General features: G+C 37.7%; 7 protein-coding genes across 7 annotated transcripts; 5 read left to right on the forward strand and 2 right to left on the reverse strand.

The window, feature by feature from the left end:
* Positions 1 to 28: 28 nt before the first annotated feature.
* On the forward strand, positions 29 to 1,133 carry BDF20DRAFT_839122 (nucleophile aminohydrolase; the record flags this gene model as incomplete). Its single annotated transcript, XM_053079244.1, has 5 exons — positions 29 to 143; positions 269 to 524; positions 607 to 765; positions 834 to 885; positions 972 to 1,133. 5 exons carry the CDS (start codon positions 29 to 31, stop codon positions 1,131 to 1,133), a joined length of 744 nt encoding a protein of 247 aa, XP_052932401.1.
* A 2,285-nt stretch (positions 1,134 to 3,418) lies between these two features.
* BDF20DRAFT_149795 (uncharacterized protein) lies at positions 3,419 to 4,781 on the forward strand. The gene is made up of 3 exons (XM_053074796.1): positions 3,419 to 3,695; positions 3,774 to 4,034; positions 4,119 to 4,781. The coding sequence occupies exons 1-3, from the start codon at positions 3,512 to 3,514 to the stop codon at positions 4,355 to 4,357; spliced, it is 684 nt and encodes a 227-aa protein (XP_052932402.1). The 5' UTR covers positions 3,419 to 3,511; the 3' UTR covers positions 4,358 to 4,781.
* BDF20DRAFT_980887 (uncharacterized protein) lies at positions 4,583 to 9,470 on the reverse strand (the record flags this gene model as incomplete). The annotated part of the gene is made up of 14 exons (XM_053085124.1): positions 4,583 to 4,774; positions 4,853 to 5,352; positions 5,528 to 5,613; positions 5,709 to 5,755; positions 6,035 to 6,462; positions 7,003 to 7,205; positions 7,266 to 7,538; positions 7,644 to 7,893; positions 7,960 to 8,426; positions 8,554 to 8,618; positions 8,711 to 8,788; positions 8,864 to 8,969; positions 9,049 to 9,082; positions 9,209 to 9,470. 14 exons carry the CDS (start codon positions 9,468 to 9,470, stop codon positions 4,583 to 4,585), a joined length of 2,991 nt encoding a protein of 996 aa, XP_052932403.1.
* Positions 9,471 to 10,370: 900 nt separating this feature from the next.
* On the forward strand, positions 10,371 to 11,604 carry BDF20DRAFT_916559 (thioredoxin-like protein; the record flags this gene model as incomplete). The annotated part of the gene is made up of 3 exons (XM_053084471.1): positions 10,371 to 10,496; positions 10,607 to 11,325; positions 11,529 to 11,604. The coding sequence occupies 3 exons, from the start codon at positions 10,371 to 10,373 to the stop codon at positions 11,602 to 11,604; spliced, it is 921 nt and encodes a 306-aa protein (XP_052932404.1).
* A 534-nt stretch (positions 11,605 to 12,138) lies between these two features.
* BDF20DRAFT_826963 (pyrroline-5-carboxylate reductase) lies at positions 12,139 to 12,969 on the forward strand (the record flags this gene model as incomplete). The annotated part of the gene is made up of 1 exon (XM_053078127.1): positions 12,139 to 12,969. The coding sequence occupies one exon, from the start codon at positions 12,139 to 12,141 to the stop codon at positions 12,967 to 12,969; it is 831 nt and encodes a 276-aa protein (XP_052932405.1).
* Positions 12,970 to 13,685: 716 nt separating this feature from the next.
* BDF20DRAFT_826819 (replication factor A protein 3) lies at positions 13,686 to 14,145 on the reverse strand (the record flags this gene model as incomplete). Its single annotated transcript, XM_053078112.1, has 3 exons — positions 13,686 to 13,838; positions 13,926 to 13,991; positions 14,059 to 14,145. 3 exons carry the CDS (start codon positions 14,143 to 14,145, stop codon positions 13,686 to 13,688), a joined length of 306 nt encoding a protein of 101 aa, XP_052932406.1.
* A 461-nt stretch (positions 14,146 to 14,606) lies between these two features.
* Positions 14,607 to 15,903, forward strand: BDF20DRAFT_149568 (glutathione S-transferase). The gene is made up of 4 exons (XM_053074795.1): positions 14,607 to 14,821; positions 14,886 to 15,120; positions 15,211 to 15,379; positions 15,451 to 15,903. Exons 1-4 carry the CDS (start codon positions 14,809 to 14,811, stop codon positions 15,727 to 15,729), a joined length of 696 nt encoding a protein of 231 aa, XP_052932407.1. The 5' UTR covers positions 14,607 to 14,808; the 3' UTR covers positions 15,730 to 15,903.
* Positions 15,904 to 15,939: the final 36 nt, after the last annotated feature.

Genomic DNA, 15,939 nt, shown 5'->3' on the forward strand with positions numbered 1-15,939 from the left:
TATTCACAGCTATTCTCTATAAATATCAATGGCTGACCGTTACAGTTTCTCTCTTACAACCTTCTCCTCATCGGGAAAACTTGTTCAAATCGAATATGCCTTGAATGCTGTATCTCAAGGTGTTACAAGTGTTGGCATCAAAGGTACATTTAACCTCTGAACAATTGAAAAGCAACAGCAATACCATCTTCGAAATTAACTTTGAGCTTTTTATCTTCCTTTTTTTTTTAAAAAAAAAAATGGACTTTCTCGCCAATGTTGTAAATAGCTACCAATGGTATTGTCATTGCAACAGAAAAGAAATCAGCTTCCACACTCGTTGATGATTCAACACTTGAGAAAGTAGCAACCATCAGTGCCAACATCGGTATGGTTTATTCCGGAATGGGTCCTGACTTTCGTGTCTTAGTTGCTGCTGCACGTAAAGCAGCACAAGCATATAAAAGAGTTTACATGGAAGAACCACCAGTGCGTATACTTGTACAAGAAGTGGCTAGTATCATGCAAGAATATACTCAGAGCGGGTAAGTGGCAATAGAAAGCAATATGCAATTAATTTTTTTTTTTTGTAATTACAATTCTTATTTCTGAACATTTTCATTTTAGTGGTGTGCGTCCGTTTGGTGTATCTGTTTTAATTGCAGGTTATGATGAAATCAATGGACCTTCACTTTATCAAGTAGACCCTTCCGGTTCTTATTTTGCTTGGAAGGCTAGTGCGATTGGTAAAAATATGATTAATGCAAAGACATTCTTAGAGAAGAGGTAAAACATGGCACAGCCGAACTACGATTGAGATACGAGCATTTATTAAGTGAACAATGAAACTATAGATACAACGAAGAAATGGAATTAGAAGATGCAGTACACACAGCAATTTTAACAGTAAGATTTTGATTCTGCTTCTACAATTTATTATACCCAAAGCTAACGAACTTGTGTTTTCTTCTTTCGACAAAACAAAAAAAAAGCTTAAAGAGGGATTCGAAGGACAAATGACAGAAAATAGTTTGGAAATTGGTATTATTGGAACAAGCACCGTTGGTGTTTATGGTGGTGAAAGAAAGGAGATTCCATTATTTAAGAAATTAAGTTTGAGTGAAGTCAAAGATTATTTGGCAAATATCGCTTAAAATGTTAATCAACAATAGCCAATTTGCTTGGGAACAATAAAATATATCACTTTATAAGACAGGGACAGAATGGTAATACGTATGAATGAGGATATATTCGGTTGTAAAGTTTATATTATCTACCAAATGGAACAATTTTAGACAATCAAAAAGTGAGCCCGTATAGAGCTTAGATCTGTTGTAAAACCGAATACGCCAAAATATCGAATTTACATATTTGAAAAATATAATGAAAATTCTGAAATATTGTACACAAATTTGAAGTATGCCCGAAACAGTGAGATTTGAACATTTGGCCCTTTTTTGCGTAATAAATCAAAGCTTACACTTTATTGGATAGTTGTTCGGTCGCTCATACTCGCTCAAACTTCGGTTGATCATCAACTGTTTGAAAAAGGTAAGTTATTCGACACTTTCCTCTTCTGTATGTTGCTTAGTATGATCTCCGTTTCCAACGTAATTCTCTGGATCAAGTCCTTCACTAATATTACGCGGTGGTTGACTACATTGATACTCGTCATCGTTATACTACTGTTGCTTTTCTGAGTGCTAAGACTGCTTCTGATACTATCGATACACGCGTTATTTGGCGTGCTTTTACTAACTCTTCCTATTTTTCTGACTGTTCTTGCTCCATTTTTATGATATATCTATTTTGATGTTGCTCATGTTTTGATGTTGATTTTTAATTACTTACACATTGTTCCCTTCTGCTACTGCTGTTGGGAAGGAACAACACAATCATTGTGGATGATACGCTTTTATGGCAGAGAAACGAAAATCCATCGTTCCTTCAATACAACCAATATGATTGAGACGTTTACGTACGGTCTCAATATTATTCAGATACCATTACCTCATATATGAGGTGATACTAAGTTGTGTATCAAAGGTTTGATTTAATAGAAGGAAGAAGAATCGTATTTTGTGCTATATAGTTTTGAGACTAGAAAAGAATTTTTATTAGTGATTCGAATGGCCCCAATAGTTTGAATTATAACAAGTAACCAACGTGTGTCTGAATAAACCTTTCTAATGTACAAAATAAGTATTAAAAAAGTCTCAAAAGCGAATAACTTAGGTATGGTGTAGCATAAAAGGTCGCCAACATGTGTACAATTCTTTCCAATAACGGCGAAAGTGTACTAATTTTGTAGAATTGGCTACGGACAAAAAATGGACTATGTTTTTAAGATCTCGCTTAATACTAAAGACGTTTTGTGTATTAATTGGAACGGTTGTATCTTTCGTTGACTGTTTTTGTATCTTTTGACGACGAAAGAATTCGTCATACCTGTCCTGTTAGGGGTTGGGGTTTTTTTTTGTTTTCGTATGATTGAGTACAAAACGGCTAATTTGAAATCTGCATTATAAGCCGACTTTCTTGCGATTAAATCATTGTCTAGTATCGCACATTTATAGCAAAAGGTGTTTATTGAAAGACATTAAGTGTTAATCTACAACAGTGTTATGAACATGCTTCAATGCAGCACATTCACGAATTGTTTGACCTTCTGTGAGAACAAAATGAAAATTCAAAGTCCGAAAAGGTTTAATCCTTTATTGTTAGCGCGATTTTTGTACAATCGTTATCTGGGGGCTTCCTATTTTTTTATTTTTCTTTCACTATCCTTTTCCTAGCTTCACTTTTTATTGAATATACAGGTTCAGAACTATTACAGAATAAGGTAAGCCAGCTTCTTTCAGCTTTCAAGAGCAATACAGGCTTCTTGATAGTAGCTAATGTTCTTTTCTCTTCAACCTTGGTTCCTTTTCTTCATTTTTTCGTTGCCAGTTTATAGCGCCGCCTCTTTTTTTTTCGTTTCTATTCCAAGTGCCAAATTCACCACAGTCTTGTGAGAAAGACTGGAATGCAGACTGTACAGCCTTATTCTGCCTACTCTGAAACAGTAATCAATTCTAAAAATAAAGTGATGTCTACAGGAGCTACAGCAGCAGCAACATCAGCCTCGCCAGCTTCAGAGAATCTAGCCAACGCCTTAGTAGCAGCCACTACGGCTTCTGCAACATCAGTTATATCTGCCGCAACAACCATGGTGAATAACGATATCTCTAATAGTAATGGAGCGGATTTTCAACAACAAGAGCAAGCGCATTCAAAAGCGTCTTCTAACGAGAGGAAGATGATGGCTAAGAAGCGAAATCAAGTTAAAAATGCTTGCAGTAAGTAAACAGTCTCTTCTTTAATACACGCATATTGTTTTTTTTGGGGGCGGGGGCGGGTTTCAACTGAAATCAGAAGAAAGAAGGTTTACATGCCTGACTTCTTATTTAGCAGGCAAAGCAGTTGAATCACCCTGAATTAAATTATAAAATTTACTGATGTATCAATTTAACATTAATTTTTATTCAATATAATGTATATTGTATATACAGCTAATTGCCAAAAAGCCTGTAAGAAATGTGCTGACGAAAGACCTTGTCCTCGCTGCATCAAACTTGATCTTGCAGCAACGTGCGTTAACTCCATTCGTAAAGAACGTCAAAGGGGCATTAAACGTGGTCCCTACAAGAGAAAAAATAAGACAGCGATAAATGAAGGTAAGCATACATTATATTGTTAAAGACTGATGATAAATTGATGAAGAATATAAGACTAAATGGCTTATACCTTGTTAGAGGAAGGAAGACCAGATATTCAAAGCAACAAAGTTTCACCTGTACCTATCGTGCCAGTAATCGCCACATCGACGACTGAGGAAAGCACACTAAAAAATGATAATAATACCGAAGTTAACAATCCGATTATCTCTTCAGCATCTACCACTAACAACAGCAGTATCGATTATGGATATCCTCCACAATTGAGTCAATACCCGCAAGGTTATCATTCTCTCTATTATAACATTAACCTGACAGCCACCACCAAAGTAGAAAAAAGTGAGCAAAAGGATGATGGTAGTCATATTATGACCGTTCCATATATTTTACCCAATAATTATTCTGATTATCCTGCTCCTATAGTTGTGAACAATAAGACCGAGACAGCGACTGCAACCAAGTTGGACAATAGTACAAAACATGACGAGGAGAACATCCAGTCCACTATTGTTGACACGGCAGAAGAAATGTCACGAAAGATAGAGCAATTTGCACGCTTATCTGAACTCTGTAGTGCTGCTCTCCGTGAGAAGGAACAAGAAAAGAAACAGAAACAAGAGATATCAGAAAGTGAGGGTGTTCCTGTGAAACAAGAGGAGTGAACTCATCCAAAGGCCATGAGGTAATGGTATGTTACAGCCTAACATAGCTTTCATCTTGACGTATTTGACAGTACGTACGAATATCCAAAATATTTCTTTTACGTTTTCTTTTATTCTACATCGTTTATATATACAATAAACTGCTACTAGCGCATTTTAATTCTCTTTCGTTCTATATGTGAAAGGAGCCGAACATTTAATACTAGATGTGTTTCTATCTAATATTTACCAGTCATTGGACTGAAACATGCGCATAGAAAGCTCATATACAGTAAACGTAGCGCCTGCTGCAGGTACAGATCTCAATACAGTAGGAGCATAACCGCGGAAAAGTCCCCTCATACCATCAACGGCATAAATATGCTTCATCACTTGTGATATGTACAATCCTTTGGGCGGATTTGGTTGGTTTTGAACCTAATGGAGGAGAAAGGTCATGTCAGATCCAGTCGAATCTTGTCAGTACATCATGCTCTGCTAATCTCTGTCACTTACTACTGACTTGACCACATCCAAAGGATAACAACATGTCCAATAAGCAATTCCTCCCACGGCTCCTGAAATCATTAATTGCAATACATTGGCTTCGTTTCCTTTAGTTAATGTTCGCTTAGTGAACTCGAACCCTGAGTAAAAGCCAGCATAAGCAGGAATTTCACGAATCATCGTCGCCCAGAGACCTCTAAATAAACCATGTGAAATACCATCTTTCTTGATTAAGTATTTTGCACAGTCGATAGGCCCCGTGAAGTAACGCTGTGATGGCAACTTTGATCCTTCGGTTGTTGTTGCTGCTGCTGCTGCTGATCCAAATTGTGCTTGCATTTTGATCTTTAATAATTCTACAGGAGCAGCCAAAACACTATTCACAATGCCTGCGCCAGCGCCTGCCAAAGCAATTTTATCTAAAGATAGCACTTCAGCAGGATGTGATTGAAGCATGCCTTTGAATTTTGAATTGGCTGCAAATAGCAGTGCATTGACAGCACCAATACCTATCAATGGACTAGCCATACCTTTTTTCTTTTTTTTTAGAACACGTTTCGTTTATCACACAGAATCTTCAATGAGCTTTCTGCTGTTTAGTAATTTTTATGCTACAAATTTTACCTTTATATAAAGCAAAAAAACCTTCCTTTTGAACGGTTTGAACAGTACAATCCCAGGCACCTTTGAATTTGCCTTGATCCAGTTGAAGTCTGACTTTAATTGTATCTAAAGGCTGACCGACCAAGACCTGTGACATACCACCTAAGCTTTTTTGCATATCATTTCGTAAATCAAAAACAGTAAGCTATTCAAATATACTATTTTTTGCTCCTTCTACAGATATAACTTGCGGCGAACTCACTTTCCAGAAACGAAATCGGCAACAGCTGACCCTTGTTTATTTGACATCTCTCGCTTTGTCTATTTTTGACAGATGTATATAATGATATAAAAAAGATGGGTTATATTGTGGGAGGGATATAAATTTTATTATTAAATACAGAGAGAAGAAAAATCAGCAATGATTGTATAGAACTGAAAGTTAAAATTGAAGACGGATTTCCTTTCTTTTTGGGCTTCCCCACACTGACTTGCAACAAATCCTTCAGCGTCGCCGCTTTAAAAAGTATGATGTTAAGCTACACACATTCCGCTCGTTGATAACAAAGTCGCAGCCAGGATCCAAACAACATGTAGCAATAATAAGATAAAACTAGGTGAACTAGATTCGCACCAGAAATCAAGTGTAGCAAAAAATATCGTAGGATATAATATCAGTGGGTTGGCTGAATATGGTGAACAAGGATACGTACAAGAAGCGATCTTTAAGACCGCTGTAATCGTTTTTATCAGTTGTTTGGTTTGTCGGTCTGATAACCACTTTACTCTGAATACGGCATCAGTTGTAGGCGGAGGTGGGGGTGAGTCTAGTAAGAGTCGTGTGAAGGAAGTTGATGGATCATTATCACTGCCATCAGCTAATTTTATAGCACTACTATTGCCTTTGTCCTCCCTATTCAAACAGCTAGTAACGTTCATGTCTTGATTTGCTTCACGCTCTTCCATCATAATGTCTTCATTCATGCTATCATCATCGGGCATTATATTAGGTGATTCTGACACACGCTGTCTCTTTCTCAATGACAAGCTTATAGCATCATTTCCATGATTGTAACAGCTACTGCTAGCATAGCGGCCCATCCTGGTATCATCTTCAGATTGCAAAAGTTCCATCGATGGATTTACTGGGGCCGCTTTGGATGGTGGGTAATGGCGGTAGTTATGAGCGCGTTTACTATTACTGTTATTGTAAATGAGCTCAAAGTCTTCATTGGTAACGACTTCCGCCTTGTCTACATCCATATTTTGCGAAGACATTCGTGAGGGCTCCATTGAATGGAAATCATTAGGCCTGTTATCTTGCAGTTGTTTTAAAGATGGACCTGCATGCATTGGAGATGTGAAAGCTGTTGTGGGATTGTTTGGCTGATATAAAACATAAGGGGATAACGTTATCGACGGTGGAGATACAGTTGGAGAAGCCACTGGTACAGTTGTAGTTGCAGATGGTCTAGGCGGCTGAGCAGGTCTCCTAGCTGTCATGGGTTTCCATCGATTTGGTATGTTGGATTGCTCAAAAATTGATGACAATGTACTTTCATTTCCACGAAAGCTCTGTATTTTCGATAAGATCTCGTTGCAAGAAGGACGTTTGATCGGGTCTAACGACAAAAGCATTCGAATAAGCTGTTTAATTTCTTTTGGTACATCTGTTGTAATTTTGGGGTCGTTGAGTGCCTCAGCGTAGAGTGTAGGGTTATCTTTGTAAATGTCATATCTTGATGCTGGGAAATGGATTCTGCATAGGATAATGATTAATACGTGAGGCTTGATCAGACGAACAAATAATGATACTCACTCATTGAAAGCCAATATTTCCTCTCTTAATATGTCTACATCATCAATCACATTGTACGGTAGCCTTGAATAACATAAGAAATAGAGGACCATACCCAGCGACCACATATCTGCTTTTGGTGAATAATCTACTGTATTTCTGCCACGCGGATCTAACCGCACGTGTTCTGGGGCCATAAATTCTAATGTTCCCGTAGCGCCTGTCCTGTTGTTATCAACTCGTGTCTCATCCAAATCCTCACATTCACCAAAATCCGAGATTAACACTCTTGGACTTTAAAAAATTGGTCACATTAACATCCGCGCAGAAAAATAGTTCTCTTCTCTACAGATCACTTACATTCCTCTCCTGCCATGTCTGTTGCGACGAGTATCATACTGTAACAGCAGATTTGGCGGTTTTAAATCCCTGTGCACAATATTTTGCTGATGTAAATGAGCCAATCCTTGAACAATATCCAAAAACAGAGACCAGATTTCTTGTAATGTCAACAAACGTCTCTCCACATGTGTGATAGGCTCTGAGATATTTGTTTGTTCTTGTTCAAACGTTTCCTGTTCTCTATATTGCCTCCTAATCCGTTCACGTTTCAGCTCTTTAGCTGACATTTTTTTCTTTTGTGTAGTTTCTCCTGCTGTTGTAGGATTGCCAAGGGAACTTTGCTGTTCTTCCCCATTGTTAGTCGACCTATTACTGCTGTTATCCTTCGTTTCAGCTGTATCTCTTTCGAAATATTCCTCCAGATTTCCACCATTAGCACACTCCATCAAAATAAACAAACATGGTACTTCGGGACCGAACTGTGTCAAACGAGCGTACTCTAACCATGAATGCTTATAGCTAACAATATTGGGGTGGCGTAGTCTTTCCAATAAATGAACCTCACGCAACATTCTAACTAACCAAGGATGGTTGTTGCCTATGGCAACCTTTTTCACAGCGTACTTTCCTAGTTTCACACCATCCAATCGGTGCTCACACAAAAAGACACTGCCTCGGAAACCTTTGCCTAACTTATTGATCTCATCAAAAAACTTGGCATAGTATCCTTGATTGAAGGCATTCGCATTGAGGTTCTGGTTATCAAATAGTGAGGGTAACTCTTGCTGTTGTTGTTGCTGTTGTTGCTGATGATTGTCCATTATCCCTTCATCGGTACTACTGTATGTAGTGTAAGTGGTATCTGCTCGTGATGGGGTAGGTGAGCTAATACGATTTCAGAGATAATGCTGCGTCAGTGTAGTCTATTCAATAAGCCATATAAGACCCTATTGTGTGGGATACTTACATTTGAGTCGAACTAGAGGCTAGTAAGCGAAAGTAGTTTCGGTCCATATAGTCTGGCCCATCGGTCTATTCAAACAGTAAGATGATCAATCAAAGCTCCTTTGCAAGAAAAAAAAAGTAGATATTTCTTCTTTAAATATGCATATAGCTATAGATACCTCCAATGGTGTGGTTCCGGGTGTATGATGCAAGCGTTGGTGACAATAAGGGCAAAACTCTTCCTCTGTTACTTCCAACTACCATTGCAAGCCAATCAAGATTTTGATCATAAGTAGATAATAAACACTGATTATCGTATCATTTATACTTACTGGAATAGATGGCATATTTGAAAATTGATCAGGAACATAGTTCCTTAGAGTGATGGATTGGCTGTCTTCGTTATATAAAACAAGTTGGCCTTTTTGATTGTTTCGACTATTTTTACAATAGGTGTTTTCGTTAGTAAGGATAGTTTGTCAATGAGAGATGCGTCTCCCCGTCCGCTGATCTTTACGCTATAACTGTCCACTCACGGTAGGGAACTAATTCTAGGTGGTTTCTTCTTGTCGAAATGACATTGCTGCCATAGTTGCTCGATACTGAATTGTAGGTTAAAGCACTGTTTGGTTCATTGGCCAAAGGGTAGTCGATCGAATGAGCCCTTTGTCTTTTACTATTCGATCCCTGATTATTGTCGGAATTGGCATTACGGAAAAAGAGAGCGTTGTTATGCACATTGGGAGCTGTTGTTTCTGGTATAATGTATTGTCGCGGACTGTCAGGTGAAGGCACATAATCGCTTGGTAAATAAGGTAACGGTGGCGGTACTCTCTGATAATTGTGTAGACGATTGCTGATAAGTGCTAAAGCTTCTGTAGGCTGTGGTTCACTTGCCCTACGTTTCGGTGTTGATGTTGATGAAGATATATCATCCATAAAGTAAAAACAAAAAGACTAGTGGAAAGGTGAAATTAATGCCGAGAGCTTGCTTGAATTCATGCAAAAAATGCTTATTTTTCAATTAACATCTGAAATTTTTTTTTTTTCTTAAAGGAAATCTGTGCAATTTCGGCTGTCAGAACCCATCAACTTAATTACATAGCTTATCTTGCTCATAAACAGTAAAGAATAAAACTGCTACACGACTTTGCGGCAACAAAACAAGGCAATGTAAACCCTATCAACTTTTGATTGGGGTATCGCTTTCCTGACTTTCAGTCAACTTAGAACAGCATAAAGCTTCATTTGGCGATTGAACGATGGATATAATGAAGCTGCTTGGTTTTTAAGGTAAGTTGGAACGATATCGATTGGTTGGTTCAATTTCACTTTATATAAAATAGCTAACGAGAATTGCATCTGTAAAAGGCATTCGAGTGCAATGATAGCATAGAAGAAAAATATATACTTGTGTGCCTGCTGCGTGTAGGATTACATTGTCTCTGAACACTAGACTTCAAATTGCTGAACTGTATATATGTTAAATTTTGCCGAGTCTGTTACTTCAACGAGTAACAATGTCAACAAAGCTGTCCAACATAACATAAGTTCAAATGCAAATGGATCCTTCACGCCTTGAAAGGCCATTATCATTAACCGCACATCAGAAACCATGTGTTGGTATTTTGCTGCTGGAGATGGGCTTTTTTCATAAGAATTGCGGAACTTGGTTTTCCTTTGAAAAAAGCAGAATCTTTGGCAGCTCTGCTTTGGTGTGTTTTTTGTTTTCACTTGCAGCCTGATTCTTCGTCCCTCTTTTTCTCCTTTTTTTCTGCAACAATACCACTCAACCATAAGCTATAACACCAGTGAGTATATGGATTGTCAGTTATAAAAATGGAAGATACACTCTTGCGCCGATTGCAAAATAGTCATCTCGATGACGATGACGATGACAAACGCAAAAGTGAAAGTGAAACTGATAACGACGACAATGATACAGAAGGAGAAGAAGACTCACTTGTAAAAACAAACCCCACATTTTAGTTTCAAACCATGCTCTATGCATGCATTTGTATTTTCTTGGTTTTTCGCTTCCCTAATTAAAAAGGCTTTTATTATTTTTGTAAAAGGCATTCAGTCCACAACAACAATATCATCAACAACTAAACAGTAGGGTATCGGGGCCACAAACAGGGCCAAAAGGGGTGATAGCAGATCACAAATATTACAAACAACAACAGTTGGCAGACAAATCAAAAGCCTATGCAGATTACAATGCACACATGCGAGCTAAGGCGCTTACTACCACAACTTATTTACAAGATCTTCAGCAACAAGAAGAATTAGTGTTGGAGCATAAACCGTCACCACTATCTGGGGCAAAAAACCTTATATATGATGAGGACGATCAGCTAGAGGGTGATGACGACACTTTCCTTAAAGATTATCGACAGAAGCGACTTTTAGAATTGAAAAGACTTCAGGAACGAAATCATGCTCTACGTCAACAGCAGAAGAGATTCGGTCAACTAAAGACAATAGCGGCAGACGATTATGCAGATGAAGTGGATAACGAATGGAAATCTGTGCCTGTTATCATTCATTTATTTGATTCCAGTTTACCGAAATGCAAAGAGTTGGATACTATTTTGACTGATTTAAGCAAGAAATATAGACTGGCGAAATTTCTACGTGTTTCTGCTCAAGATTTGGATTTCGACCTCGTAGGTTCACCTGCTATTCTGGCCTATAAAGGAGGCATTCTTGTTGCGAATCTGGTAAGACTAGTAGATCAATGCAGCGCGACATCACGATTTGATATAGACTCGATTGAAGAAGTTCTTTTAAGGTACAGTTTATTGATGATACGTCATTTGTGCATGTTTATGTCATGAGTTCCATTATAATTAAGTTTATATGAGAGTGTTTCATGAGCGAGGAGAATTGTGTGCGTGTGTGTGTATACAATATGCTCAAGATGCGTGTGCACGTTAGCTGTATTTATTATAGTTAGCATAAACTGATCTAACCTTTTTTGAACTGCGCATTTAGAAATGGTGCCTTATCGGAACATGATTTATATGAATTACCTACTCATTTGAACAAGGAAGAAGAAGACGATTATTGAGCCGATGTCGTCATGAAAAAAAAAACCAAGAAAACCCTCTATTTAAGAATTTTTTTTTTTCCCTGTATACATAACTTTTACCTATTTTATATACTTTGTCTGTGTACCTTTCTTTTTATCTAACTGATGATCTCTGTTCAAATTGAAAGAGAGACAATTGATTGGGTCTTTTTTTTCCGTAGCGATTTTTGAAATTTGATAGGCTCAAAAAGAACCTTTCCCTAATTGGATGAAAGTGACTCACAATTAAAAAAATGAACCCTTTTTTATTTGATAAGCTGGTTTTGGTATTTTTAAAATAGAATGCAGCAGCTTTTCCTTTCATTTAAAAGAAACTTGCCTCTTGGTTCTATCCATCGCAAAGTTTTCTTCTTCCAAAGTCGTATGACAATTAATTCTATCACTCAAAGACTTCAATCAATTACATCTCATATGGTTTCCACAATATCCTCAGATCAAAACCATGGTCACACTGACAGCAATGTAGACAAGCAGACCTCGAAGCCTGTCATTTCCTTTATCGGTGGTGGTAACATGGCAGAAGCTATTTTGTGCGGTCTGCAATCATCTGGACATCCTCCTTCAAAACTTCGTTATTCTGAGCCTTTTGAACAAAGATATCAATATATGCAAACCAAATATCCCGATATGGCCGGTTCCACTGATAACGCTGAAGTTGTTCAGGATGCCGATGTGATTGTGCTAGCTGTCAAGCCACAAGTTCTTCGTAAGGTCGTTGTTGATTTAGGCCCTTCTATCTTACAACAGTCCAGAATACCTCTTATCATCTCCATTGCAGCTGGTATTACTACGTTCGACATCAATAAGTGGATTTGTAGTAAGTGTGAGAGCAACGACAGTAACAAGGAGGTGGCTATTGTTCGTTGTATGCCGAATACGCCTGCCTTGGTAGGCGAAGGCTCTGTTGGTTTATTTGCAACCGAAAATGTGAAACAAGAACAAAGAGATATGACAGAAAAGATTATGAAAGCAGTGGCTAAGCAGGTATCCTGGGTTGAAGACGAATCGTTGATCGACACAGTAACGGGTATTAGTGGTAGTGGTCCCGCTTACTTTTTCTTAATCATGGAAGCTATGCAAAACGCTGGTATTGAAGCTGGATTAACACCCGAAGACGCCAAAGCTTTAACCATTCAAACATGTATTGGTGCAGCACGTATGGCTCAAACATCAGAAGACGATTTGGTTACTCTGCGTCGTAAAGTCACTTCACCTAAAGGTACAACAGAAGCTGCAATCAACTCTATGGAAGCCAATGGGATCAGAAAGGCCATGGCAGATGCTGTCTTTGCTGCTCAAAATCGTGGTAGAGAATTAGCAGAACAGTTAGGCAAAGAGGCTTAAGGTGAACAATTTATCACTCATTATCATCCTCGTTTTCTTTAATTGACAGCAGAATCATTCAAAGGATGTTTATCATTCGTATTCCCCCTCCCCATCTCAATTCTACATTTTCTATCGTTAACATAATGATTCGCGCACATACACACACATATATATATATCTATATTCACACAAAGAACACATTCTGAGGCATATTCGCATGTATACGACTAGTTTTTAGCGTCTTTTTATCTTTACACAGCATTCATAAAATACAAAAACTTTAGTGTCTTTTCCAACTATTGGCCCCTTTTATGTCATATCTTTTAAGTTTTGTGTTGCATTCATCAAGGATTCCAGTCTAAATTTTTAAACTTTTGTTCGTCTTTTTGCCCCTCATATTCCCTTAAAAGTAATCTGGTTTGATACACCTTGGTCATGTGAGAGATATGCTTCTTCAGATAGTTTATATTAAGCAGTCTGAAAAGCCTTGTTGCTGTGATGGATTTTTATATATGTGTATTGAACTCGACTTATCATAATTTACATCGTTTACTGTGATAGAATTGTATCAATTTTGTTAAATGCTGGATATCTTAATTTTGCTATTGTAGAATAAACAATTATCCGATAAAGGAATCTCGTGATATGTCTATTATCAGTTTGCTTCAAATAATTCAGGACATTTTTGACTGAATTCCACAAACTTGTTTGCTATTTCCAGATCTATAAAGTCATTAGTTAGAGTGCAAAAGTTTTTTCTCTGAAAGGCTGCTTACAAATAACTTACTGAATGAGTTGCCCAAGTTTTGCGTTTTGAATTCCTTTATAGTAAAGTCAGGTTCAACATGGCCAATGACCTCGACATAGTCAGTTCCCCAAGTGCTATCCTACAATCACGATTTTGCGCAGCATGAGAATCAGTCGTGCATTTTTCATATATTCCACAAATGTAAATAAGACTATTTATACTTTACACCATTCAAAGCAACAAGCACCTGTCCGTGATCTGACGATTCTATTACTGCGGTATTTCCAGAAAGCTACAATAGACAAACCATTAGTTTGCTTCAAGAGATTCCATACGAATGTCATACTCTCGTTACTTACAGAAACAAGCTTCCCTATCAATCGAACAACTCTTCCAACATATTTTTCTCTCAAAGCAGAATTAATGCGTGGTGTTGGCTTCTCCATGTCGAAATTTATGCTGTTATTGAGATGTGAAGAAGGAAAGGAAAAATGACCCAAAAAATTAAAAAAAAACGCGAAAAGGTTGGATTTTCGTGCCGCGTGCATCTTCACCGCATTTTTTCCCCGTCGTTGAGTTACAATGTTTACCCCCACTACCATTTGCATTTTTACGAGCAGATGCTTCGCTGTAAGAAGAAACTGATTGAAACTTTTTAAAAAAAAAACCCCAGTTGAACCAACAATATGTGCTTGATGACCCATCTTGAACAGTAGATTTTAGTACGGGCTCTATACACCAAGAATCACTCTTGAGAGTATAGCGCGGTATAATTTTACAGCGCACATGTAGGAATAGATAGAGATAGCATATACCGAGCATGGAGTACTACGCTTCCCACATATAACCAGAGGATCATTTTATCAAAATAAATAGCATATCTAATAAATCAAAAGTGGTTTAGCACTTGTAATGCTTAAATATAAAACCATTACACTTTTTGGTGGAAAGGCATTACAGCGTCCTCTTGGAAAGTCGTTGAATTTACTACGCATTTGCTAGAAAATAATGCAGATGCATTTTCCTGTTGAGTTAAAAAAAAAAAATACCCCAAAGGCATATTGAATTTGGTTTTTCGTTTTCCTTGCAGTAACAAACTTCACAGTGCAATGTCTTCTTCAGGTGAGAAAGTGTAAAAAACACGACCGTTTCTTTTATAAAGATACTTATCGTTTGCTTTTTTTAGACAAAATAACATTATACAACGCCGTCATCTGCCCTTATGCCCAACGTGCGCACATTACTCTCAGAGAAGTGGATGCAGATTTTGACATTGTCGACATTGATCTCTTGAATAAGCCTGAGTGGTACAAAGAAGTCAATCCTGAACTAAAGGTTCCTACGTTAACCACTGAAGGCCAGAATCTTGCCGAATCCTTAATTATCATTGAATACCTTAATGATCGCTTCCCTGAAAAGAAGTACGTAGGACATCTGGCTAGGGAATAGTGTGCTAGTTATGCTTTGCTCTTAACAAGAAAACTCATTCCTTTTCTTCTTTCCAAATGTAGTCTTATGCCCAAGAAGCCCTTACTGAGAGCAAATGTCCGTTTTGCTATCGAATGGTTTGGTTCAAAGGTGAACCCTCACTTGTATAAATGCATGTTGAAATTCAACGACGCTGACGCTGCAGATGCTATTGAGGATTATAAGAAAAACACCAATGCTGCTCTGGCTAGCGTAAGTTCTTTAGCAAAAAAAGCTTTCTATCCCCAATGCCACGCTTGTTGACTCGTTCTTTTTGACTACAGTTTAATGATCTTCTGATGAAACAATCAGAAAAGGGTCCTTACTTTCTTGGTGAGGACTTCTCTTTGGCCGATATTGCTATTGCCCCTTTCCTTTTGCGTATCTTCAGCTTCAATGATCTATTCTTGGACGGCTATCGTTTCGAAGCTATCGAATCTCATCCTAGACTTGCTCAGTTTATTGAAGGCATCAGCTCCCGACCAAGTATTAAAGATACTTACTGTGGCAACGAGAAATACGCTGATATTCTAGCAAGAAAATACAATGTCAAGAAAAACTAAATGTACAACAAGAGTTTATCCATTGTCATTTTGGTCATTGACAAAGCTGGATTCTATGCGTAAGTTTTGTGTATCAACGTATGTCTGGAAAATAAAGGAAACTGATTTTTAGCTTGTATCAGTTTGTAAATAAAGAAGACTTCAAAAATGAGTTTCCAAGCGCAAATACTTTTTTTTTCAATTGTTTATGATGTATATGTTTTTGAGAAG

The sequence above is a fragment of the Mycotypha africana genome, assembly GCF_025528875.1.
Source record: "Mycotypha africana strain NRRL 2978 chromosome Unknown BDF20scaffold_11, whole genome shotgun sequence".
Lineage (NCBI taxonomy): Eukaryota > Fungi > Mucoromycota > Mucoromycetes > Mucorales > Mycotyphaceae > Mycotypha > Mycotypha africana.

Excerpts from the sequence above, each read along its gene's own strand:
- BDF20DRAFT_149568 (XM_053074795.1), top strand. Across the intron at positions 15,121-15,210 it reads GATCGCTTCCCTGAAAAGAA|TCTTATGCCCAAGAAGCCCT; the intron begins GTACGTAGGACA and ends TTCCAAATGTAG. Across the intron at positions 15,380-15,450 it reads CCAATGCTGCTCTGGCTAGC|TTTAATGATCTTCTGATGAA; the intron begins GTAAGTTCTTTA and ends TTTTGACTACAG.
- BDF20DRAFT_149795 (XM_053074796.1), top strand. The coding sequence starts at position 3,512 with ATGTATATTGTATATACAGCTAATTGCCAAAAAGCCTGTAAGAAATGT. Across the intron at positions 3,696-3,773 it reads TAAGACAGCGATAAATGAAG|AGGAAGGAAGACCAGATATT; the intron begins GTAAGCATACAT and ends ATACCTTGTTAG. Across the intron at positions 4,035-4,118 it reads CACCACCAAAGTAGAAAAAA|TTGTGAACAATAAGACCGAG; the intron begins GTGAGCAAAAGG and ends CTGCTCCTATAG.